Source organism: Vidua chalybeata, chromosome 5, assembly GCF_026979565.1.
Source record: "Vidua chalybeata isolate OUT-0048 chromosome 5, bVidCha1 merged haplotype, whole genome shotgun sequence".
In the NCBI taxonomy this organism is placed as follows: Eukaryota; Metazoa; Chordata; class Aves; order Passeriformes; family Viduidae; genus Vidua; species Vidua chalybeata.
Genome location: NC_071534.1, coordinates 23686622 through 23712492, shown reverse-complemented (window position 1 = coordinate 23712492; position 25871 = coordinate 23686622). Strand labels below are relative to the sequence as shown.

General features: G+C 41.7%; 1 protein-coding gene across 5 annotated transcripts; it reads right to left on the bottom strand.

The window, feature by feature from the left end:
* Window positions 1-6614: 6614 nt before the first annotated feature.
* NFYB (nuclear transcription factor Y subunit beta) lies at window positions 6615-22569 on the bottom strand. Of its 5 annotated transcripts, none has more exons than XM_053943198.1 (7): window positions 22446-22569; window positions 14265-14358; window positions 13647-13777; window positions 11670-11867; window positions 9894-9975; window positions 7488-7567; window positions 6615-7266 (listed from the first exon to the last, which is right to left on the bottom strand). In XM_053943198.1, exons 2-7 carry the CDS (start codon window positions 14356-14358, stop codon window positions 7234-7236), a joined length of 618 nt encoding a protein of 205 aa, XP_053799173.1. In that variant the 5' UTR covers window positions 22446-22569; the 3' UTR covers window positions 6615-7233. The 5 variants fall into 5 exon arrangements, with proteins under 5 accessions (XP_053799173.1, XP_053799170.1, XP_053799171.1 ...); XM_053943195.1 differs by lacking the exon at window positions 22446-22569 and adding an exon at window positions 22418-22441; XM_053943196.1 differs by lacking the exon at window positions 22446-22569 and adding an exon at window positions 22386-22404.
* Window positions 22570-25871: the final 3302 nt, after the last annotated feature.

The window sequence follows — 25871 nt, the reverse complement described above, 5'->3', positions numbered from 1 at the left end:
TACTGAAGTGTGTCTGTTTTTTCAGAGGTGTACGTGTACAAACTCAGAATTTCTGATGCAGAGAGTGAGTAAATTTCTCAAATTGGGGAAGAGGGTTTAATGATAAGCACTGTCATACTACAATTGCTCTTCCATAAATATTGTCTCCTAAGTTACCTCATAAGCTTTTTCCCTAGTTGAGGTTCTCCAATATCCCTGCCCCACCTTCTGCAGTTGCTGTGCACTCACCATGCCCCTTCCATGCCTTTGTGCCTCGCAGGCTGTAGCCTCTGAACTGAAATTTTGACATTACTTCCCTTGTCTATACAGGGGTCATATTGCTATTGTTGATAATGAGTGACAAAGAGTTTGGTGTTGCTTTGTTGCAGTTTGTTAAAAAGATGTTCTGAGCATTTAGTCTGCTCAGAAGGCTCCTACTAAGGATTTGAATTGTGTTCACATCCAGCTCTGCTCAAAATGACACCGTCTTTTGTGGCAGCTGACTATGGGGAACTCTTGTGGGAATAAGCAGTATGTGTTGCAAGAAGCAGGGGAGCAGAGAGGAGCAAGCGAACTGAAAGGTCTACTGGATTGTTTCTAGACCTCCTTAAGAGACTTCACATGAGAAACTGCTAAAAGCTGTCTGCTCCAGATTGATTCCTTCTTTGTATTCCTAGCTATTGTAATAATGGTTGTTGTCTTGTTGTGATGCTTGCATTAGTGGAAAACAAATTGGAAAGCCTAAAACATCAGTGAAGAATCCTCTTGTGTTGTTTTCTTTGTGTTAATAAGATTTTAAGTCTAGGAGTTATTTTCTCTTGAAGGCAAATTTGAATTTGCTGTACGAATTTATCTTAAAAACAACTCAGATTTATTTATTTTTTCCTTATAGCATTATCTGGTCCCTAGGGCATTTTTATAATATTTCTAGTGAGCTAAACATCAGGGCTTTTATTTTGAGGCTTCCAGTTCTGACACTGAAGCATTTCCAGACTCCCAGGACAGGGGTGGAACACTGACTGCTGGCACTCTCTGGGCACTGTGTTCCTCCTTGTTAATAGTAGTGAAATCTTCATTTTGAGGTGTTTGCCATTGGTCTGGAAGTGGAGATCTCTTTTATTAGAATTTCAACAAGTCAGCTTAAAGTGTCAGGAAGATGAGCTTAAAATAAATCCTCTTGATCCATATAGTCTTTAGGATACTGCACCTCCAGCACTTCCCCCAGAGAGAGGAAATCACCGTGATGTGGGTAGGGTAGGCACCCAGCTGGATCCCAGCATGAATGAATGGTGGTGGGGCTCAGCCAGACAATGTCTAGCACCTGCAGCCCCTGGAAGGGGAGTTAGGATGGCAGGAAGGCCCAAGAGATCTGTGTGAGCTACTCAACCCCTTGGTCTTACTCCCTCCTTATACGTGCCTCATGTTAGGTGGTGAAAATCTGGCATCCATAAATGTGGTCAATTTCAACTGGATTAGTTCCCTACATCCTTCAAAAGCCTGAAGTATTTAATGTATTTGTTGGGTTTGCAGTCCTGACAGGAACAACAAAAATATCTCTCAGATTGGGACTGGGCATGGTTTGCTGTCATTGCTTTTTGCTTTTCTTTTCTGAGGGGATTCTTGCCTCTAACAAGCATCTGCTTTTAATATCTGATGTAATTGCTAAGTTGGTACAGCAGCTCCTTAAAATGAAAACTTAGGCTTGGATGTGGTATCTTCGAAGAGAAAAAGAGACTAAGCATTTCAGTGTGTCCTAGTGTTCAGAGAGTTATTTCTGTATCTGTTGAAATTATAAAATACTGTTATCCACACATGGAAGTTATCAATATAGTTATTTCAAAGCGATTCTTGAAAGAGGCAACTGGCTATATGCCATTTTAGAAGGTTCAAAACCTTTTAGAAGGTCCAAAATGTTGGTTTACTTTGAATCCTTTTGTTGTTGTTGTTTCCATTCACTCATTTATTGCCAGGGATTCTTAACTGCCTTTTAAAGTAACCATCACTCTTGCATGCAGTGCTGGTAAGTCTCTTTTAACAAAAAGTTATTAGGTACAAGCAGTTATCTTGTATCTTTAAGTAGTATTTACAAATATCCCAAACTCTTCTTTTTAGCAGCAGTTACCTAATTATTTCCTCACTGTATTTTGCCTGAGTAGGAAAGAGACCTTATATGTTCGCTTTAAATGCTGCCTGCTCCAGAAGGAAAGTGTTTAGAGTCTGGGAGCAACTCTTTGAAATTACTGTCTTGAAAAAGAAAACCTGAAATCAATCTAACAGCTTGAGGTTTCAGCTACTTATATTTCAGCCATCTGAAGCAACATGAGAGCTGTCAAGTCAGACAACACAAAATGGCCAGTTTTTGTCAATATTTCTTCTTCTTGCGTGTACAGAACTTCATCCCACTGTATCTACTCCAGAAACATTTTGGATGAGTTTCAGCTGCTTGGCTTGTAAAATGTGGCTGTTGCTTGTGGTTTTGGATAGAGTGAGAGCAGACTCGTCCTCTGCTGCAGCCCTCCCCAGGCTCTGCAGTCTCCACGTTCTCATCTCACAGTGCTGGAGCCTGTTTCCTTGTAGCAGAAATGCTCTCCAGCTGGCTGGAGGTGAGATTTCAGATCCTTCCCCTTCTCCCTCAGTGCTTAGATTTTCCTGTCAGCTGGCTCCTGGCATCTGCCAGTTCACCAGGTTGCTTTTCCCAGGATGTTACACTGCACAGGGAGCTCAGGTGTCTGGTGGGTTTGGATTTCCTGGCTGGGGCTAAGGAGGAGTTGGACAGTGCAAAAACAAACCTGTGCATCCCAGCATCCTTTATCTGTGTCATGCTGCTCCTGACAGTGTTGAGACATGGGCTCTCCTGTGCTGGACTGTCTTCCCACAGGGTGCAGAGAGTAGAAATGGTATATAGTGCTCCTAACTGTGCTGCTGCAAATGTTCTAGCTGCAGCTGCATTTCGAGTGACACAGCCCTTGCACACAAACTGAGTCTTGGTTTTGCTGTTGGAGGTGGTTTTATTTGCTGTTCATGTTGCTGTACAGGCTGGGTAAGTATCAGGCACACACACATTAAATTAGCAGCACAAAAGCTGCTCCTCTGCCCGGCAGATTTAAACCCTCAATAGTTTTCTTTCACACATAAGCAAATCAGGTGCCATTGCTCTGATAAATGGCTCCTCTGGCCTGGTGTGCTGGAGTAAAATATTCCAGGAAATGAGCCTGGAAATTTGCCCGGAAGATTTCTTAAAGCAGGGCAGCCATCTCCTTCAGACCTGCTGTGCACTGCATCACTCTGGCCCTGCCTCCACAGCCATCCTTGGGGACTTGGATTTAATAAACTTAGTGCAGCTGGCACCAATTTGGAGACTATTGTGCATAGCAGCAAACTGCCCTCCCTCCCAAGAGCATGTGGCCTTGAATGTCACTCCAAGCTGAACTGGCAGTTTCCAGGGAGCTTCCCATTAAACTTTTACATCTTGAGGGTCAGAGGTGACATTGCAGTCCATTACCATGCCAATTTCACAAATCAATAGGTAAACAGATCAATATTTGGTTGCTTAAATGTATTTTTCAGCCTTTGAAAGGGTGAAAGTGTAAGTTATTTTGCCACAACAGCATATCTGATTTTCAAAGAGGAAAAATTGGTTGGTCTTTTCAACTAGGTCCATGTCTTACAGTGTAACACATCCAAAAGGCATCCTCCTCCCACTACTGCTCTTTTCACCAAACCAGTGCAACAGGGGAAAAATAAGAGGAACCATTAGAGTTAACATTATCAAACTTCTTTCTATAGGACTGCATGTATAGTTTCCTTATAGCATTACTTGTCTTAGAATCTACATCCAGGTTTGGAGGTTTTTTCATCTACAAACATAAGAAAATTCACTACTAGTTTCAGTGAAAAGCTTCCTTTCTTCTACTTGGTACAAATCAAACCCCAAAACCATCAAGCCTACAGCACTTGGTAATACAGTGATTTAAGGCAAGTTGTCTTACTGCTGCAAATATAACTGAGGAAGTAAGTCTCCATGACTTATCTGGAACATTAATCACATTCAGAGCTCTGCAAAATGAGGAATATTATAGCTGTAAGCAAGGCTGCTGCCAACCCTTATCATTACGGCAAGGTGCTGGGGAAAACACTAGCCCGTGGCTCTGCCCCTTGCTTTGCACTGAGCAATCTCTTCTGTGTGTGCAGTTGCCCATATGCTTCCCCTCCTGCCAAAAGCTAGAGAGAAATCACCTATCCATGTCTACAACATGTTCATGAACATCATCCTCAAACTCTGCAATAGGAATCAACCCACAGCATTCACAGTGATCCAGAGTGCGGTTTAAGGAAGACAGCTCTTTAGAGAATAGCTCATACAACTCAGGCTGATTTTTAGCTACAGGCAGATAAGCATGGGGCAGTAGGTATTTAGGATGTACCACCTCGTGCCAGAACTCCATCTGTGTTCCCACATATTTTAGCATTCAGTAGAGATCAGAAGGGAGAAATAAATAAAATAGTTAACAATGCATATGTACATCAACAAGACTGGGAAAGGCAGAGCCTCAGTTCCCATTTTGCCTGTAATGAAAATGGGATGTAGAAGAACATAATCTAAATTAGCTTTTCTCATAACTGCACTTTGACTAGAGAAAACAGTGTTTCTGTGCTTTTAAAGATACCAAAAGCACCCTATAAACAAATACCAGAAGGATCAAGTTACACAAAAATGCATTTTTCAAAAAATTACTGTGGTAAAACTTGCTTGTGTTGTGAAAAGGCACTTTTAAAAGTCACCGTTCTTGGAAAAAGATCTTTGAACACCACTGCTATTTCAAGCAGCCTTTCTCCAAGTCTTAGCATACACAGCCACAGCTCGCGCTGTCTCAAGTTTGGGGGTCTCTTAGCTGAAAAAAAAAAACATTCAGAGGACCAAAGGCAGGTGTTTTGTAGAAGCAGATGAGATGTAGCAAGAATGGTCATTCTTAGTTTGGGACGTAGCTACTTGTAAACTTTAAACACTCAAAAAGAGCAAAATGAGAACACAGAGTTGTTGAACAAATATAAAGAATGCACTGGTTGTGCTGCTGCTAATAAAATTAGGCAAGTATTTCTTCAGACCACATTTGTTTTATTTGGTGTACCATGGCTACAGTACCCTGCAAACTTTTATTAGGAGAATGGTTTCAGAGAGACATGGAACAAAGTGTTGTACTATTACTATTACTGCTGTAGTTTTAGGAAGAGAATGAGAAGTTATGCAGTTTTGTCCCTGGCCCTCAGAGGGTGAGGGGAGAAGAAGGAAAAAGGAAAAGCAAAGTATCAGCTTCATTGCTCACATGATGGAGTATAAACCACAAACTTAACACACTTTAACCTAAACTCACAGCAGAGAGAGGAGCCTGAAAAATGTTGCCTGTTTCAAGGAAGTGTGTGGGATCACCTCAACCTGCTTTCTATACATCAAAATGCCAAATCTTCCCTAGCTTAGGGAAGACTAGCTTACCAACTCCTTAGTTGTTATCACAGCTTTCTTCCATTGCAAATCTGGGAACAGCAAGAACAGGCTATGCTGGCCTGAAATAAATGGAATACAAACAGAAGGGGCTCTTGTAGGGATTGTGTTATTCAGTTTTACATTTAATGAGAAAACTCCATTTGTTCATAGCTGCTGAAGAACGACAGGCTGCCACAGAGCCCAGAACATCCATGCAGACTGCCCCAGAATACACTGGATCGCCTCCAGAGGCTCTGCCAGCAGGATGCTGACTGGTAGGAAACACTGCTCAAATGTGCACATGAAGTTTTTGTTTAGCTAAAGAGCTGCCTATTTCAGGCTTCTGGGATATCTTCGGTTATGCTAATTTCCCAATATTGAACTGTTACTTTTTTTTTTTTTTTTTTAAGAAAAGACAAAACCAGCAAGAAATCATATGGCAACAGTTTCAAGGTGTGGTTTGCTTAAATTAATAACAGGTATGTGGAAAGATAATTAATATATTACATTTCAGTCCACTGGAAACAGTAAAAATACCAAAGGTCCCAAAATCCAGTCTGAGTAAGGAATTACTAAAACCCACCCCTACCCTAATAGGCTAAGACACAGCAACAAAGTTACCCACCCAATTATTAAAGAAACAGCAATGTTACCAAGAACAGCTCACTAAATATACAGAACTACATTACCTAAGTAGAGTTTATTGCAAAACCAGGAAAGAGACAGCAAATCTGAAATCTGTCTTCCATTTCAGATTTGTATCACTTGTTCAGCTGTCAGTCACTCACACACACACACACTCACACACAACACACAGCCCAGACACAAAGTCACTACCACTTTTGAGTTCCCACAGGCTCACAAGAAATGTTAAAACACTTCAGTAAAAAGTTAAAACGAGATCTTTTACCACAAGGACTATAAAATCCCCCCCCACCTTTGAATTTCTAAGTTTGGGATTCTAAAAGCCATACATAAAAAGGAAGAGTTATTTCAATAGCAGAAAGACTACCTTAAAAATATCAAAGTAAGTCTAAGAAGAGTTAATGCAACTGAAAAAAAAAATTAAAAAAAGAAAACCTGCATCGCACAGTCAATGCTTTCATTAACACTGTTGATAAGCTCTAAACCTCTAAATGTAGTAGAGCATTCATTGGTTTTGATTAACCTTTAATTCAGAAGTTACATTAGAAAAAACAATTGTAGCAATTCTTTTGAGCTGCTAGTTTCATGAGGAAAAAGTCCCTTTCAAAATCTCAATAAATAAGCTGACATGTAAAGTTAGTTGAGGTTGTCATGCAAGACAAGTTACATAACCAAGACTAACTCAATCTTTATAATAAAGGCAACTTGCATTCAAAAATGAACTTTACCCTTACCATTTTATTCAAAGGGTAAACATGAATTAACCCAGCTGTTTACCTGAATTACAAAAGTAACATGATTCAATATGAAAATAAGAAACTGTCTACAAATCTCTGACAGTAATAAATTGCAATATACAATGCATACAGGAGTTATACAGAGCAACAAACTCTTGTACAAAACAAAAATACTTTAATACCTTTAAAATCCAATTATTTCTTTAAAATCATCATGAAAAAGATTTGAGTCAGAACTCACACCTCAATTAGTCAAGCTTCTGGTAGCTACATTACAGCTATTTAATATACAAAGAGATAAATCTCTTCACCAGTCATTAAAACTGCCTCTTCGTTAGAGTTGCACAGGTTTTCTGTCTTGTGTTCCCAGATGGAAAGTTTTCTTCAAAATCATGAGAACTGAATTTGCTGAACACCAGAGATCTAGAGAAAGAAAATGCAAGCTTACATTCCACTCCACCTTTTCTGAAGCTGCAGAGCAGTTCACAGCAAGCAGCCATGAATTCTCAGTGTTGGAATGGCATGACAGCCACCACCAAAGGATTAAATAAAATTACTTCTCATCTTTCAGAGCAGAGCAGCTGAACTAGTGCTTGGATTTTAGCAGCAGAAGGGAGAGTAGGGGACAGGATACAGAATCATACCTGTTGATATGATGTTGTGTAGACCATAACATTCTGCTGTTGGCCGTCTGTGGTTATTAAGCCTGCTGGCAACTGGTTAGCTGAAAGAAAGAGCATTTAAAAAATGTTAGGCAGGAACTGCTTGATATACAGAGCCTTGTTTGGTGTGTCTGTCACCATTAAATAATTGTGGTCCACTCCAGGACTACAGAGCCATTAATCTCCTGAGTTACCATCCTACACTGGTATAGTCACACTTGTTACCAAGTGTTACAAGTGAACAAGTTTATTCCCATTCAGGAGAAGCACGTAAAATCCAACTTGATTTTGCTCTGAGAGTAAGCAGAATGTCCAAACCTGTACACAGGCAAATGGAGTGGATCTCACCACCCTGACCACTGAAAAGGCCATCTCCAGTACTCAGTATCCCAAGAAGCCTGGAGAATTCAGTTGGCCTTGTTTAAACACAAAGTTAGCACTTGAGCATAGCCATGGGGGAGGAACTCAATTAAATCTTTGTGCTGCTTTATAAACTGGGATGCATCAGGGACTCCATAATACAGAAGTCCCATGGAAGGCAGAGAAGAGGAACAGGCAATGACAAAAAATGAAAGGCACTGCTAGAGCCTGACATTGCACTGGTTGACTTCAGCACGTCCTTCAGGGCACACAGAAGAGCTCTGATTTCACAGAGGAAAGAGGTGGCCAACAAAAGGAGTAAAAAGTACTTCTGAGATAGAGAGAGAAAACACAGGGATTGATGCTCCAAGGTAAACCACAACATATATGTTGAGCTCTCACACTCAGAGTAGGCGCCTTACAGCTGCTATTTGGAAGCAAAGCAGCACAACTCTCATATTGTAGCTTGTCACTGTAGCACATTTTTCCCTAGGACACAAATAATGAGGCTTTGTTCATGTAGTTACTAAATATAAACAAGATATATAACCAATACAAAATTCTGAAAGCACAGCATAATCCTAACAGTTTTCATTTGAAAGCTGATGCTTGAGGGTTTTTTAATTAGATTTTTGGTTGGTTGGTTGGGGTTGTTTTTATTTTTTTTTCCTTCCTCCTTCATTGAACAAATTTTCAGTTGTTTCAGTTGCAGGCTAAGAGTTGCATTAAGATTAGTGAGAGTGACTCTGGCAGTTCCAAAATTTACTGCTCTTCAGTGTGCATGTTGCACATCCAACACAGCTTAATGGAGAGTCCCTGACCCAGCCCTGGCATGAGGCCACCACAAAGAGCTCAGGGTTATGCCACAGAAGCACAACTATCACTGCTGCTGCTGCAGTGACACCATCATTCATTCCAGACAGATCTATAGCTGCCCCTGTGGAGAAAAATACCTGCAGCACTTGACATGATCAGTTATTTATCATAATTTTTTTTTTTTTTTTTACTTTCTTCTAATACTGCAACATCTCCTTTGCATCCTTAATACTGCCAGGACATTTCTAAAATTGCTCTTTTCAAGTCACAGCAACCTAAAGTTTTTTCATAGAGCACTCTGAGGCTTCTAGGTCTGGAAATTAAGAATCCAAATCTAAGTATTACAAGTTTTATATATAACATTATCATAATATTTAGATTTAGAGTCTTAATTTCCAGCCAGTTTTATAAGCTACTCTTCCAGGCTAGAAGAGACCCAACGAGTCTGCACTGTTTTATGCAGCCAAAGTCAAACTGAGAGCAAAGTGTATTTCCAATCCTGAATAGGTCATTTTAGTCCTCAGGCTTTGAATTTTTGCTAGTTCAGTAGTTTACCAGTGATTGTATCACATACTTAAAAAACTAAATCTTGTCAGTAGATATGACTAGAGCTGTGCTTCCTAATTCCTCTTGTATCAGGTTCGACATCACCAGCCCATAATGTTTAAAAGCCAAAGTGAAGACTATGAGCAAGAATCAGCACCTACAAAATCAGTGTAAATCCCAAAAAACTGTCAGGCTTCAATCCACAGTAAAAGGAAGAAAAACTACACTGAATGCACATGATACTCCTCACCCTACACCTCCTAGCTCCCAATCTGTGAATTCTTTTGAATGTAAGAAATATTAAGTTCTTTAGAATTAGATAAACATGATTTTCTTCTCTGCCTCATTTCTCAAAGATGAGCTCCTCAAGTCATCAAGAGGGGTTCATTTTACTTTTTTCCCCCCAATAGTCTTGCAAGTAGAATGAATGGGGTCTAAATATGTAGCTACTGTAGGGGAAAAAGAAAAAAAAAAAAGGTTTGCACCTTTCATTACAACCAGTGTTTAAGTGTATACTAGCACTAATATATGCATTTATAAATTTTCCACAATTGACATGAGCTATTACTAGTGCAGGATATATTCCTCAAGTAAGAATGCTGATGCCTGATGAAATTTTTATAAAAGCTGTAGCAATAACATAATAAATTAGAAAGTATTACTCACTAAATGCTTCTTCTGTGAGCTCCTCACTTAGACCATCTGCAGTTGTAACTGTTCCCCCAATTCCCTTTTCTCCTTTCATTGCCTAAGAAGAGAGCATAAAACAGCAGAAAAAAAGCTTGAGATTTTTTTCAAAGCCCCAGGAGCTCTAGCCAAGGTTTGAAACTTGCAGAAAAGTCACAGTGCAACAGTTGGAGCTTGAAATCCCAAGACCTGTAAAACTCTATGGGATTTGAGAACATGCATATTACAGGAGTGTTTTTCATCTTAGCCATACTCCTGAAACAAAAACTTGGCAAACTAGGACTGTGTGGTTCCAACAAAGGCTTTTCACCTTCTGCAGAAAGTTCAAAAATCTGTGGTACTCCAAGAAGGAGCATTTACAAGAAATCACAGAATCTCACCTACCAAGAATGTGCAACATTTGCTTACCAACCACACACAAGCACCATCACCATAAACTAAGAGCTGACATTTAAAACCAAGATGTGGAATTTCTTCTCCCACATCAAGGACTACAGCCAGAAAGGATATCAGCACAGAAAGCCAAGGCCCCCAGTCATCTGCAGGCAGTTTTACAAGTTTGAAGTTTGATGCTCTATGCTATTACATAAGAACATCTAGAAAAATAATGTGGGCATAAAAAAAAAAAAAAATTCTCTGCAACTGCTTGCTGCAGACAAAATACTCAGTTACAAAACTGAAGTACTTCACCCTGAAGACACCCTTGCCGGAATGGAGATTTAAAACTGATGAGCAAAGCTACTTAACCCATCCACGCAATTAAAACCCAATCCAACTACTCTGCTACCACAGCATCTATAATCTGCAAAAATGGTCAATTAAGAATGAAAGTAGCACAGACCCACTTGAGACTTATTTGGTAGTCAGGCAATACTTGTCTTTTCAAAAGCACATACAGCACTGTCACAGCATGTGCAACTGCTACACAGAACTGGAAAAAGACAGCACACAGCACTACTCCAACTTTATATTACACCTCCTGTTACTCAGTTATCCAGCAAATGACCTTCTGGGAAGGGGAAGCTTCAAGGGCTGTCAGCAAAACAAATATCGTTAGCAAGTCTGACCTAAAGAAATCTTAGGCTTACAAAACAAACTCAGAAGAGCATCCTTATCTACTGTTCTGCCAATTTAGACAAGGGGAGGCAGACCAGAACAAAAAATCCAAGTAGAAGCAACTTCCTTTTTTGAGGTCTAAATTGCTGAAAGGAACAAAGTCACTTTCTGCTAGAGAAGGGATAAATTAAATTAACTGTTTGGATCACATACCTAGCATGTACTATGTATCAAAAGCAAACTGAGGGACAGGCTAAAAAAATAATTTTAAAAGCCCCATTGAAACAGATAGTTTTCCATGTGAATCATTATTCCAACAAGAGAAAAACAGTTTTTTTTCTTTTGCAGACCTGAAGTCCAGACAAGCAATAGGCATTAGGCCAGTTCCTCAGAAGATGCAGTCAGTACATACTGACTGAACCCAAAAATCCAATTAAACATTCTTAATAGGCACCTTTAAAGAGCAATAATCTATTCAGTTGAAAGCTTTAACTACTCTGAATCAGCAAGTCTAATAAAATGCTTACTTCCTTCCTTTTTGTCTTGATATCCTTTGGAATGCTTTTAAACATTACATTACTCCCTGACCCAGAGCTGTGAGATACTGGGCAAGTTAGCCATTATACAGTTACAACAACAGAGAGCTAAGGATAAACACAACCAGGTTAAATAAATGAGCAAATACCCATATATACCAACCTCTCTGAATTTTTGGAGGTATAACTTCAAAGGTTCAACATAGCTATCAAACCCCAAGGTAGACATGGCAAAAAGAATATCCTCTCCATTGATGGTCTTTCTTTTCTCTTGGTGACACCTCTCACTTGCTTCTGATGTTATAAAGCTGATGAATTCACTTACACACTCTTGTACACATTCCTTTGCATCCTTAGCAATCTAGTAAGGAAAAAGGTATCATAAAATCATTAATGAAGACACAAGACTTGAAAAAACTCACCACAAACCCCGCAAAGAATACATCAGATAATTGAGGAAACATTCCAAAACCCAATGACAATACTCATTTAGGTAACACCTGCACAGCAAACCACTGGATGTCCTCACTGCTCTATGTAAGGCCAGCTGCAATGTGATTTTACCCATGTTTTACTATTTCAAGCAGCACAGCCAACTTCCAGGATCACCTGAAATCCTAAGTTCTATACAAGCTTTTACACACAGATGCTTCTTGTTTTGCTTACCTATGTCTCTTCAAACCTGTTCATTACAATGTCACAGCCCACTTCCTCTTCTTTTAAAAGCTTCAACCCCACTGCAGTACATTGCCACAAATTCAGCAATGACAAGTATTTTTATCCTGCCTAGATTCAAGGACTAGAATATACACCTAGCAGAGCAAGCCTTTCTAATGCTTTAGTATTCTGGTATAAATTTACCAAATGAGAATTCAAATGAAGCAACATATGCCCCTGGCAAGAATGAAGTAAGTAAATTTGATTACAGTTTTCAGCCGGACAAAAGTCATTTACCCGACTTAAGTATTATTCATGATTACTTGGGAAGCTGACAGGAGTCAACAAGAAGATTATAATAATTAAGATTCTTATCCTTCACATGAAAAGAACCTAAAAAATTGAAGCAGTAACTGTGTGCAGAGTCTTCACTAGCTCCTCTGATATTTTCAGACACGTAGGGTGAGATTTTCAGAAGTCATCAGTCAGCAGCTTCCCTTGCAGTTTTTTACAAAAAAAACATACTGATTTTTCAAGATAGCTCTACATCCCATATGCTAAATTCTCAAGAAAAATCTTATCTTGATCACTAAAAATTTATGACAATATGGACTAGGGTAGAGTTTTTCACAGCAAAGTTATAAATGTAACATCCAGATCTCCAGAAAGCCCTGAACACTATGAAAATACAAGCAGATGCAAGTAAATTATGTCTTCCTTCTATTTAGAGTGATCTCCAAAAAGAGAGATCAGTTTTAGCTGGAGGAAACGTTACTGTGGCTGGAATTGTATTGGAATACAATAAAGAAACAGCAAATCATAGGAGCCCTGCAAAGGTTTAAGATAAACCGGTAGAATGATGAAGTACTTATACAACCACCAGCTCAGCAGAATGGATTAAAAAGTCTATTCTTAGAAGTAGGAAATAAATAAGGCTTTCAATATCTGGCCTTATCTGCTCCACAATATAAAGCAGACTTCTTAGGTCACTTTGGCATTTGGGTATGTGAATATTCGGGTGACGCAAGGCTAACCATTCTCTTTCCTTCAGGATGAGCACTGGATTTCTATTTCAGCCAAAATGATTCACTTATTCCAAATTGTATGCACCTCAATGAAAGCAGACTAAATCTCTCAAGAGAATTGCATAGAAAATATTCTTAGTGATTGTCATCAAGCCTGATCCTTTATGAAAATTTCAGAGAACACATCTTGGAAAAAGAAAGCTCTTGAAAGCCCTATGGAGAACAGTCCTGGACACTCTAACTACAACAGTTACTAAAAGCTTTCAGAAATCTAAGAAAAATGGGCTTGGTCTCAATCACCTCCTGCTCCTGGGGTTTTTTTCCCTTTCCTTTTATAACATTTTTCTTCAATAAACCAGCATCATTTGGAAAAATATGTTGTTCTAATCAGATCAAGTTCACTGAGAGGAAGGAATAAAACTCCTTAACACACTTTCTTTACCAGACAACAGTATTACCTTTCCTGTTTGGGGTATGGCATTTTTCATTATCCTTGCCACATTTGCAATTGGAAGATATATATCTTGTTCTCTAAAACTCTCTTTTGAGCCATTTGTATCTTCATGATCATTCATGCTGTCTTCTGTGTCTAATGAAATGAAGAAAAGTTAACAGAAATTATATTTGATAGACAGCAGGCAGTAATTCAGTTTAAAATCTTACACTGAAGGATGAAGACCTTTGAAAGCACCATGTGTTAACATCATATAAATAATTTTATAAAGAGATGCAACATCAGGGTGCCTTTATAAAGATAGTATTTTATCACATTATGCACAGAAGTGTACATGGCTGCTGATCAACAACCATTATTAATGCCATGTCAAAATAAAAACTGCTTCCTAAAACATCAATTTTTTTGTCATCCCCTCAAGGTCACTGTGCCAACATCAAAAAATCCAACCTGCCCCCTCCATACTGCAGAAAAAAATGCTTTATACAGTGAGGCATTATGAAAACAATGGCAAATTCTTAGCCTGAGAGAAGACAGCAGAGAATGATACAAGAACTGGAAGAAAATATATGTATAGACACATATGCAGAGAAATAGTAGCATTTACTCTCTCACTTCTTACCATCGTGAGGCTGTATGACATAGTGACTGCCACCAATGTAATCTCCAGCAATTCCTAACTGAGAAGCATCTGTTGTGGAGCTGTCACCATCCATCTACAACCAGAAGAAGGAAACCTTTTAGGCGTGATTGTTACATCACTAAGTGCATCTATTACTCAAACCCAGCACAAACTATGAGATCAATTTATACAAAGCATAAATATTTTGCTATTGGAGAACAGCATCCCCACTGTCATTAATGAGTTTTACTGACAGTGGAAATAGTTTAACTGTTTCTGAGGCTTTCCAAAAAACTCAACCAGAGGCACAGGCCAGGCACAGAATCATCTGGTTTATGTAGCACATAGCTCCCGTGAGAGTCTGACCAGAACATGCAAGGTGTCTCTGAACAACCCTCAAAACCTACACCAGCCCCTCATTCACTGAATGCTTTACCTATTAGTTACTACACAGAGTGCATCCTTCACTCACCTTTACCATCCACGTTGGTTTGTCAAGCCACTGACAAACTTCTAGCCAGACCGCGGGACCAGCTCTACATCCTCATCCTCCCTGAGACACCAGTTACTCCTATGTGCCTTCTGAGTCATTTTTTAGCATTCCCTGGTCCTCCCCTGCCTCACTCTCTGGGCATCCTTAGGTGCCCTTCTCTCAAGGTTCTGATGTGGTGGCCAAGAAGAAGACTTCTTCATGATGGTTTGGAGATGGGGGCGGTCAGCGTTTAACAGGTAACTTAAATGCCAAAGAAGGGATGCCAAAAGAGCCTGTGCTTCCCTCCTTCTTACTGACAAGCTACACACACAGCTCCTGGAGAGGCAGAGCCCTGCTGACTTCACTCACTGACCCCACACCCACTGTGTGGGTACCTTGGTGTCTTTGAAGGATCACATGGCTGTTGCCAGTGAGACCACAGAGCTCACTTTTTTTGCACACCCATGAAGAGGGAGGGAAGGAGGGAAGGAGAAGCAATATTGTGCTATTTTTACACCTACAAGAAATATGAGCATTTAACCTCTCACTAATCTGCACTTTGCTTGTGGCCACAGGGCTGAGTTTCACTTTGAAACCTTCAAGCAATGTCCGGTGTTACCCTTGGCCACAGACACGCAAATAACACGAGCACTGCTCGCATTCCAACAACAGCTGGACAGAGCCTTAGGAGCTGCTCAAGAGAAACAGACTCTTCCAGCTCTTCTTCATTGAACAGAATATCACACACACTTTTATAAAGAACTTCAGGTCCCTTTCGCTGGGCTTTTGTAAACCAGCTTCACTTCTTACACAGCAGCTCTACCCAAAGGAAGGGCAGTATTTTAGGCATTAACCTTCCATGTCCAACCTTCACATAAATTCACTTTGTCCACATTTTGCAGACTCTTTGTTGGGAGATTTAACTTTGCTTTTCAATCTCCCAAAGGGTCTGCAATTTGTTTACTCAGCTTATTGTAATGACAATGCAAGGATATCACAATCCTGCATGTCATGATCACCAAAACTGACATCACACATCATTAAGAGAATTGTGCCTCTCTCTTACTTCTGCACTTTGAAACAATTAAAATTGTAGACTAGTAAATCCCAAAAGCTACCTCCAAAATTAACTTAGAGCTTTCTGGTAGTCTTCTTCTCAGTTTCAGCTCTCTGATCCCTACTAGAATTTAATTCAGGATCTCAATCTTTACTCAGTCCCAGTACAAGGTATTTTAAATACCTTGATCTTTCTTTCCCTGTCTTTTTTCAATCTTCTGTGAAACATGTCTTCTAAATTACTTCCTTCCTCCAGGGTTGCAATATTCTTCAAATTTCTGCCATGATGTGATAACAAACTGGTTTCTGCTCACCTCTCCTGCAGGCTACTCCATCTGAATCTTTATTGACAAGTCCCAGCAACACTAGGAAATCATCCTGCTTTCATTAGCCCAGCCTGCCTTCAAAAGACAATTCCTGCTTGAATCTCTTTCAAACTTCTGCTGCATGTACAGACATTTTGGTCATATTAGACTAATGCATCCTCAAGGTAATACCTTTGCTATTATTCTTTTCTGTGTGCACATTTCCAGATCTACTTACAGGATGTATTATTTCACCATTAGTGGGAACTTGTATGGACGTTTATCAGCACTATGAATCTAATATAGTGATTAGTAAAATTGATAGGAAAAGGCTTGCAACAGAAAAAGATCTGACTCAGATAAAGAAAACAGCCACTGACAGCTTAACATCAACTGAAATTACTTCTGTGGGTATTACTTGAAGAAAGATTTTTAGCTGCCAGGACAACCTTGGGACAGGAGATTAGGGACAGTGTTAACACCTTTCTGCATAATGCTTAGCACAACCAGATCCTGATCCAGGCCCACAGGATAATTCATGCTGGAAGTGGCCGTAGGAGGTCTCTACTCCAACCCCTGCTAAAAGCAGGGTCAGTTCTAAGCTCAGAGCAGAGCACTCAGGACTTTCCCCAGCCACATCTTGAAGGCCACCACATACAGAGCTAGCCCAGCTGCCCCATGAGCCACCTCCACAGCCCAGCTGACCACAGCGTGAGGGAGGGATTGGATCTCAGCACACTACTTCAATCCAAGTAAGTTGATGGAAGAACTTCAGCCAGAGTTGTCATTCAATTCAAATCTAGATCCAGGCATCTGAATATAGCAACTGTAATTAATATGCCATCCAAGTCACCCTACTAGTATTTCTTTGAGCCCGATGGATGACAAATATGACCTTGTAGGAAAATGTGGCTACTGCTATCCCAGTCATCTCATAACAAACAGTTACACGCTCACACATTACAGTTTTCATTTCAGATGTTCAAAACTCTAGTCAGTCACCACATTATCTGATTGTCAAGCTCAGCACAAGTTCTGTAACACATACAGCAATGTTCAGAAAATGAGAAAACACTCTTCTCACTACACTGTTGCTAATTAATTCCCCTCCTTTAAACAAACAAACCAAAACCCCAAACAACCAATAAAACCCCTCCAAAACCATGACACAAACTAAATTCTGTGTCCCTGAAGTTGCTCTGGAAAAGCAGCAGTCCAATATAGCATAGAAACAACACCTTGCCTACACTAACTGCAGTCACCAGGAGACTAAAAAGGCCAACAGTTCTTATATTGGCCCATTTAGTAGGAAGACCTACTACTTTAGATGGAAGTAGATGCTAAAGCAGGCAAAATCCTGGGAGATCTAATCCTAAAAGGTTCAGGTGGGCAAGAATGTTCGTCTCAGATTTTGCTTTAGACCACCCAGTTGTTACAACTTGCTTTAAAAGAGAAATAGCCATTTGCAGATTATACCTCACATTTGCATGGCAGTTTCAGCATGCAAACATTGCAATGCCTTTGAATACAAGAGCATCTCCTACCTCTGTGTGGCTGCCAAATTACACAAGGGGGGGCTTCCAACACCTCAGTCCTCCAGCAGCAAGTGCTGTGCACAACTGCAGGAAGCAATTACTACAGGTTGTACATTACCCTCAGCCTCCAGGGCTAGGCAACACTGAAGCTCCTCCATGCATACACATGGACTGAATCAAGACTGAGAGCTAAGCATATCAGAAGTGACATGTCAATCTCTAAAATGACCATGCCACTATCTGATTTTATCAACAACCAGGGAGAGTAAACAAGTACAGGACATAAACATTCAGCACTATACTGCAAAAGAAAAATTTGAATACAGAGCAGCAGCACAATGTTTTGTGTTTGTGGTTTTCTGTTCGCTTTTTCCATCTCTAATAAGAAAAAGAATATTACTAGGGATATACAAACTACTTGATGCATGGAAATTAACCAAAGATATATGTTAAAAGAGAAACATTTCAAGGGTATCAAAGAAGGTTCAGTGACAAGATGCACATGAATGAACACACAGGTTTACAATGACATTTGGTATAAATATTCTGGAGGATGCTTAAAAAAATTTGCTCCTGTCACCTCCTGTCACACTGTTCCTATAATATGTCTATACTAAACTAATAAAACATCAGTATCTCAAAGTAAATCTTGCATCCAGTTTAATCTTATAAGCTCTCTTAAGAGCACAGCCAGTATCAGTGGCTCAGCTAAATTATAACTAAAAAAGAATACAAGCCCAAGCCTGCTAGCACTGAGAAGAAGGGACTAAAGCTTAGATCAGTATAAAAGAAAAAAACAAAGAAGAAAAAAAAAACTGAGGAAACAAGATTTTTGATTTCAGAACGAGGAAGTTATCTGGCAACGATTTACAAACTGCCCTCTTTAAGGGAAACCAAAGGCCTCATGTGATTTAAGTATTTCATGTGGTATTTATTCACCCTGTCTCCTAAAATTGCTACCATATAAAACGGGCAGTAGAAAATGATATGCAATGAACTGAAGCACTTGGTACACATTCCATGCAGTCATGTCTCCCAAAGAAGCAGGACAGAAACAATAACTAAAGCTGTAGGTAGTAACCACATCATTCATTTTGCGACACCTTGTCACAAGAGAAGTAAAGCTGTGAATCAATACGTAACAGCAGAGACACAAAGTTTTATTTGAGCTTTCTGCACCCTCTCCTGTTAAGCAGAAAGATTTTTCAATTGAAAATACACTTTCAATTTCCTTTTATTTTTCAGTGATTTCTGGAGGTCCTAATTTCCCACTGAATTCTCATCTGCAGGTTTATAAGAAATACCAACTGCTGAATGCATTCACAGCACATTGTTCCAGCAGACACACAAAAATATAACACTAAACCCCTTAGCACATAGCTAGAACAAAACTCTCTCTCCATCTCAGGCTTCTCTAATCCCTTACAGTGTTTTCCCCCACAGCAGAATAACACTGGGAAAAGCAGACTGATGCTGAGAGGACCAGACAGTGTCACCAAGGCTCATTAGCATCTGGGCTGTACCAGAATCCTTCTGCTGGCCCACGGGGAGGAAACTTTCTCTTATGAAATCCAAAGAGGGCATTGCCACTTTACACCTTTCCACTCCATGTAACAGTCTATCAACTTTATGTCTTATCTTACAAGCCCAAATGCCACTGACCACAGGCCCCCTCCATGTGGATCCAGCTCTGCTACAGCAGCTGGTGGCTCCTTTCCAGGCTGGCTAACATCCACAAGCATTATTAGCTCCAATATATATGGCTGGACTAAAACCACGTTCATTTTCACATCAAGAAGGAGTGGGTCAGTAAAATACAGAGCAAGCAAGAGAAATCAAGTTTCCACACTTTCTCTTTTTTGGCAGTAGAAGAGAGAAGCTGGAGGGGAAAATAAACAAGATAAGCAGAGGAATGGAGGCAGTTTAGTTGCTTTTGCAGAAGCTGGAAGAGGAAAGCAGTGCTGAACACACTGCACCATCACCTCCTTCCTTCAGTAACCTGACTGAAATCCCCATATTACCTTTCAATACTAAGTTTTTGATACTTTTCTAGCATTTCTGGTAAAAAACTAAGCTTATCTATTTATTAAAGCAGCAATTTATAAATCCTGTCTTTTTCCTTTTAGACATTTGATAACATTTTTAAGTAGGTTATTTTTCCTTTGTTGAGGTAGTAACTCAAGTATGCCAAACAGTTTTTTTCTTCTCAAGCAACAGGGCAAGTAAGAGTTTTACAAAACTAGTTCAGACCAGACTGAACTAGCTTCAGAACAGACTATTTTCGGCCAAAAAACTGCTGAATTTGCTGATACTTGCTTTTATTCTACCAATGTTATTTACCCATATTGTTTAGTATGCATATATATAGTCATGTTTTGCTCTTTTTACAAGCATCCTGCCACTAAAAAACATCAATTTCCAAATACTAAGTGTCTTCAAAATGCGACTGCAAAACTCAGTAATAAGTCAAGTTTCTTTCTAAGCAAAATTTTAAAGGTGGAGCAACATTAGATTTATATTTGAAAGCACTAAAGGAAGAACGTTGCAAACCTTTTTTAAATGTTGACAAAACAAGGTACCAGACTTTAAAAGCTTCAGTGTTTAATGTTTCACATCTTGACATTATCTTAAATATTCTTTTTCATTCAATTTCTGAACATTGCCTCCCTTCATGTAATTATTACCACAAATAAGAGTTAAGCTTTGAACTGCTGTGACTGTCAAACCCTGAAGTCTAAAGAGTAACACCCAGTGCTTCTAACTTCTCCCAGTATAATGCCATAGCTGTAAATGCCAGCGGCCAAGACCAAGTATAACCAACCGCTCAATGCACAGCACAAAAGCAACTCACAGAGGCCTCAGAACGGTTCAGACTGATCCATCTCGGGTGTCCTAGAGAACTGCAGATGGATCTTGCCTTTACATTGTAGCTGTCATGCCACAGGCCACATAAGCAAAGAAAAAAAAGAAAGCAACCGCTAGCTTATTGTTTAGGAACAGCATGCTAATGATTATATATAGACACATTTCTCCATTCCTGCAAGCCAATTAGAGCCAGACTCTGAATACTGCCCAAAGTGGCGCCTGCCACCATTTTGCCAGAGCTTCCTTTGAGAAAGCTGAATTTTTTTTTTAATTAACAGTAACTGCCATCTACCAAGACGCCAAGGAAAGGTTACTACATGTAACAAAGTCGATGAACGGGCTGCAATCCAGAATTCTGTGCTCTTCATTGCCTAAAAATTTTCAGATCATTGTTATCAGTAATTTTGCCATCCCAAAAGCAACCCAAGCACACTAGGTAGCTTCTACCTCACAGTTCTTTTCAGAACAAAATCTTTTTGGTTAAACCTCAAAGAAATTGGTAAAGCTAGAAGTTGATTTTCTACTGCTGCTATAGTGCAGAATATATATCATAGCTGCAGAAACATTACTAGAACACATTAATTTTTTTGTGGTTTTCCAGTACTATTGTCTGTGAATAACCTCAACAGCACTCTTCAGGATCACCAATTACATAATTTCTGGAGGCAGAACAGTGGCTAGCACACACAGGCCTGCCCAAGAACACCTGCCACACACTGAAAAGTTGTGTAGACATTGATAATGGCAGGCTCCTGTCTCTCTCCCATCTGTCATGTGTGTCACAGGACAAGTGCTGATGCCACCCAGCTGCCTCTGTGCCACTGCGAGCCGATCGATCCCATTTCCCGATTTCATGCCCTTCAATGATGCAAACGCAGCTAGCTGGGGCACGGGGACACCCTCCTACTTACACCAACAGCCTCCGAGCCTTCCTGGCACCCAGCTCACATCTGTTCGAGAGGTAACTCGTCTATCGTGACCCCTTGTTTACAAATGGCACAAGACGACTAGTCCTCAAGTTAATCAGCAACTTTATTGTTGGTCACCCTGGCTGTGATTTCCGCGCTGCCTGCACCTGCCCGTGGCCGGCCGGCCGCTCTGCCGGGCCCCCGTGCAGCCCACCAAGGCCTCGCACTCCCGCCCGCACGGCCAGCCGGGTACTGGCACCACATCCCGGGGCCTCGCCCTACGCTCCTCATCCCTGCAAAATACCGCCAAACCTTCCAGGAAATTTCCTTCCCGACAACGGCGTGGGGAGGACCGGGAGGAGAGACCGGGCCGCTGTGGCGCCGCTACCCGGCTCCCGGCCCGGAGTAGGCGTGGTGGGGGTCCCGGCCCCTGGCTCCCGCGGCGAGGGGAGGGGGCTCGGCCGGCCGGACACAAAAGAGCGCGGAGCCCCCTCCGCCCGGCGCGGCCGCCACAAAACCGCGGCCCCGGGACACAGCGAGCGCGACCGGCGCGGAGACGGAGTGATGGCGGGAGGCCGTACGCCCCGCGAATGCCCGCCGCTTCTCAGCCGGCGGTGAGGGGTGCCGGCCGGCCGCAGGGCAGCTCCGCCTGCTGCCCCCACCCCTGCCTAGGCCGCAAAATGGAGCCGGAGCAGGGAGGGCGCCGCGCAGAGAGCGGGACAGCGGCGGGGGCAGCCGCCCCGCCGCCCCTGCCGACACCCCCCTCGCTACCGCCTCCCTCCCTCCCTGCCCGCCCGCTCCGCTCCCCTCCCCTCCCCACCCGCCCACCCCGCTCGGCTCCCCGGCCGCGCGGTCCCCGCGGCTCCGGCCGCACAAAGCGACGCGCGGCCGGTGCGGGGCCCGGGGCGGCAGCCCCGCACTTCCTGGTGCCCGCGGCGGCGGCGCGGCGGCAGCGCCGGGGCCCGGGGAGGGAGACGGACATTTCATTCGAGCCTGCAGTGGAACCGGTTACCAATCATTGGCCGGAGCCAGGCACAAACCTCCAGTGCGGCCCTGGTTGGCTCCCTCCGCAAATCGGCTGTTTGGTTGGACGGAAAATGGCTGCGAAGGAACCAGTCCCAGCGCGGAGCCCCGCTTCCCGCAGCCGGGCTGCCCTCCCTCCGCGCCGCCTCCCCGCCACTCGTGTCGGCTCTTCCCTCAGCGCGCACCCTCCCGCCGGGCCGGCCCTGCCCGCCTCCTTTATGGAGCGGCCGGACCGGGGGGCGCCGGGCCCGCCCCCCCCGCGCGGGGCTGGGGCACAGCGGTGGCCGGGACTGCCACCGAGGGCTGTCCCTGCCACACGGCTCGGTCCCGCAGGGCTGCTGCTGCTGGCGATTGTGTAGCGGGGCCTCTGACCAGGCGCAGCTCTTCCCTGCGGCCTCGGTCTCACAGAATCACAAATGGGTCAGGTTGGAAGGGACCACGGTGTGACATCTGGTCCAACCTCCCTGCTCAGGCAGGGTCATCCTGGAGCACAAGCACAGGGTTGCACCCAGGCAGTTCTGGAACATCTCCAGTGAGGGAGACTCTAGCCTCTCTGGGCTACCTGTTCCAGTGTGTGGTCACCACACAGTAAAGAAGGTCTTCCTCATGTTCAGGTGGAACTTCCTGTGCATCAGTTTCTGCCTGTTGTCTCTTGTCCTATTGCTTGGTACCACCAAAAATGCCTGGCTTCATCCTGTGACCCCCTCCCTCCAGATACTGATGGACATTGATGAGGTCCCCTCTCAGTCATCTCTTCTTTAGGCTGAACAGGTCCAGCTCCTCCAGCCTTTACTCATAAGAGATGCTCCAGTCCCCCAGTTGTCCTCATTGTCCTGGGAGGTGGGGGCTGGGGGAGAGTGGAGTGGCCAGCTGTGTCCCACTGGCCTTGTCCCTGGCCACACACCCTGTAGCCTCACCAGCTGGTGCCTATTGTCAGCAAGGCAGGCACTATTATTGTGAAGGTTCCTTAGATCTATTCCAATCTGTTCTACACTTGCATTAAGATTCACTGGCTGAGAGAAGAGCAGGTTACATCCCCAGCGACTTCCTACATTTTGCACAGCCTGAGAAAGAGGAGGATGGCTCATGGAACCCAGGTCCAAGCGACCATTTGGTAGAAAAGAACCTTGGGTGAGGGGATCTGTGGGTCTGTATTACTTTCCCCTTTCCCCCAAAAAAGTAAAATTTCGCTGCAAACAAAAAAGGATCATTTCCCCGTGGTGATACAGAATTTAAAGAGAACATTTTTCTTCCACTTTTAGGCTTTGTTCTGAAGAAATACGGGCTGCTGAGTGAAGATATCAGTTGGACTGACTTCTCCACTGAGATTTATAAACCTGTCTTATGAAGCATTTATATGAAACACTTCATAATCCACCAGTCCCTTCATTAATTAGAATCAGAAAGGGCCAAAAAGCAGCCAAAGACATTCCACACATCTGCCACCAACATGTGTGTATGTGCAGTCTCTCAGCGGAGGTAATAAGAATATTTTTGGTAATAAGAATATTCCTAATTCTTAATAACCTGTTCATTATTCTTCATTATTTGAGGGTCTTAAGTATTTTAACTAAACTAGTATGAAATTCACATTTCACAATAGCTTCTGCTAGCATCCTCTTCTGGTTAATATCTGATAAATGCAGTACACTCCTGTCCTAACTCTCTTCTGGTACTGGGATTTACACAAAGCAAAACTCAATAAAGCCTACACATTTCCATATGGTTTCACATAACACCATTAGTTTCATGTGCTTTGATATATCAAAAAGATTTAGATTCACTCAAAATGTCCATGTATTTGGATAGTTTTGAGTTTAAAGTGGAGCATCAAGCAAGAAGAATTTTGTGTGGCCATGGGTTTTTACTGCAAATGCTATATGCAGCTTAATGCTGCCTCATGGGTACTATCAGCGGTAATTAGTTTGGTTTTTTTTGTTGTTTTTTTTTTTGGTTGTTTTTTTTTTTTTGTTGTTGTTGTTTTTGTTTTTTGTTTTGTTTTTTGTTTTTTTTAGTGCCCAGAAGATGTTAAGTAAGGCAAGAATATTCACTAAGTTTGGGACCTTAGGGAATGCATTTTCCCCTTTATCTATTTTATAGCTTGTGTTCACTAAGTACAATGCTGTGACAATAACTATTAATCTCTGCACTCTTAAGATCTTTGGGTGGATTTTGTTATGTCAGCCCAGAATTTCACAAGTGATTAGAAAGATGAATGCTGACCAGTCTGCAGGTTTTTCAGGGCACAGAGCAGACAGTGCCCTTTTTCTGAGCTGCTAGTAGCTAGTTTTGAATCTTCTTGAAAACACAACCCTCCAATTTTTCTACTGCATTTTTTCAAACTTGAAATGAAAATATTGTTTCTCCTGTGGTTTTCATACTGATATTTATCAATGTTGTGTTGATGGAAAACTACTTATCCACTTCTACTCAGCACTTTTCGTTAGGACGGCATAGTGGGAACAAGTGTTCACTGTTACTGGTGGCAGAGCAGCACTCAGTGGTTAAACGTGTCAGCCAGCTGGAGCCAGGGAACTCAAGCCAGAATTCCCATTTATGTACATTTTATTTGTATTCCTCCATTAGTAACAATTTCTATCAAAAACTTGTAACTCAGTCTTCAATTGGTTTGTTATTTTATTCCTATGCTAAGTATATTCTCAAGCTCCATATTTTGTAAGGCAGTGATCTACATCCTGAAATTGTTATTTTGTGCCTAAAATTTTCAGTGAGGAAATCAAAATCTTCAGATATCTTCTGTTCTATTTAGTAAGTGTTAGCTAAGGTGAGCAAGTATGCATCTTTATAGCAGAACAGATCTATCAGCTTATTCCAGAATGTGCCTTACTTGTGCTGTGGACTCTGTCATCTGGAAAATAAGTGCTTGAAATAAGAAATTCTGATTTTTGTAGAAATAGCACTGGATGTAGGGTGGGTGAGTTGTTCATCTAACTTTCTCCAGAGTTCTCAAAACTGTGAAGTTCTCAGTGTAATAGACTGGAAATAGGTCTGTCATCAAACTGTGAACTCCACGGAGCATCAGGAACTGGCATTCATTCTTCATAGTGATCTTTCTAATGTTCATTATCTTCTTTGTTTTTGTAGGTCAGAACATTCTCATTTGTATTTGGTGATCCTAAATAAAAGATACTTGAAGCTACAGAGCTAAGCAATGCTATCTGAAAAAGATGAAATGTGGAAATCCAGAAGAAATTATCTACAGGTAATTAACCAAGTCAGAGTGGGATAAGACCAGGTGGAATTAAACAAAGTTCAAGACATTTTTATTTTTCTAAGGATCAGTAGTTCACTGCTGTGTTGAAAAATTCTTTAGCTAATTAGGCATGCCTTCCTTTTAGATAGTATTCCCCCTTTAACAGTAAAATTTCTGCTGCACTTGGAAGGAGCTGTGTGCTCAGGTGGCCTTTGTGCTATGTGATCCC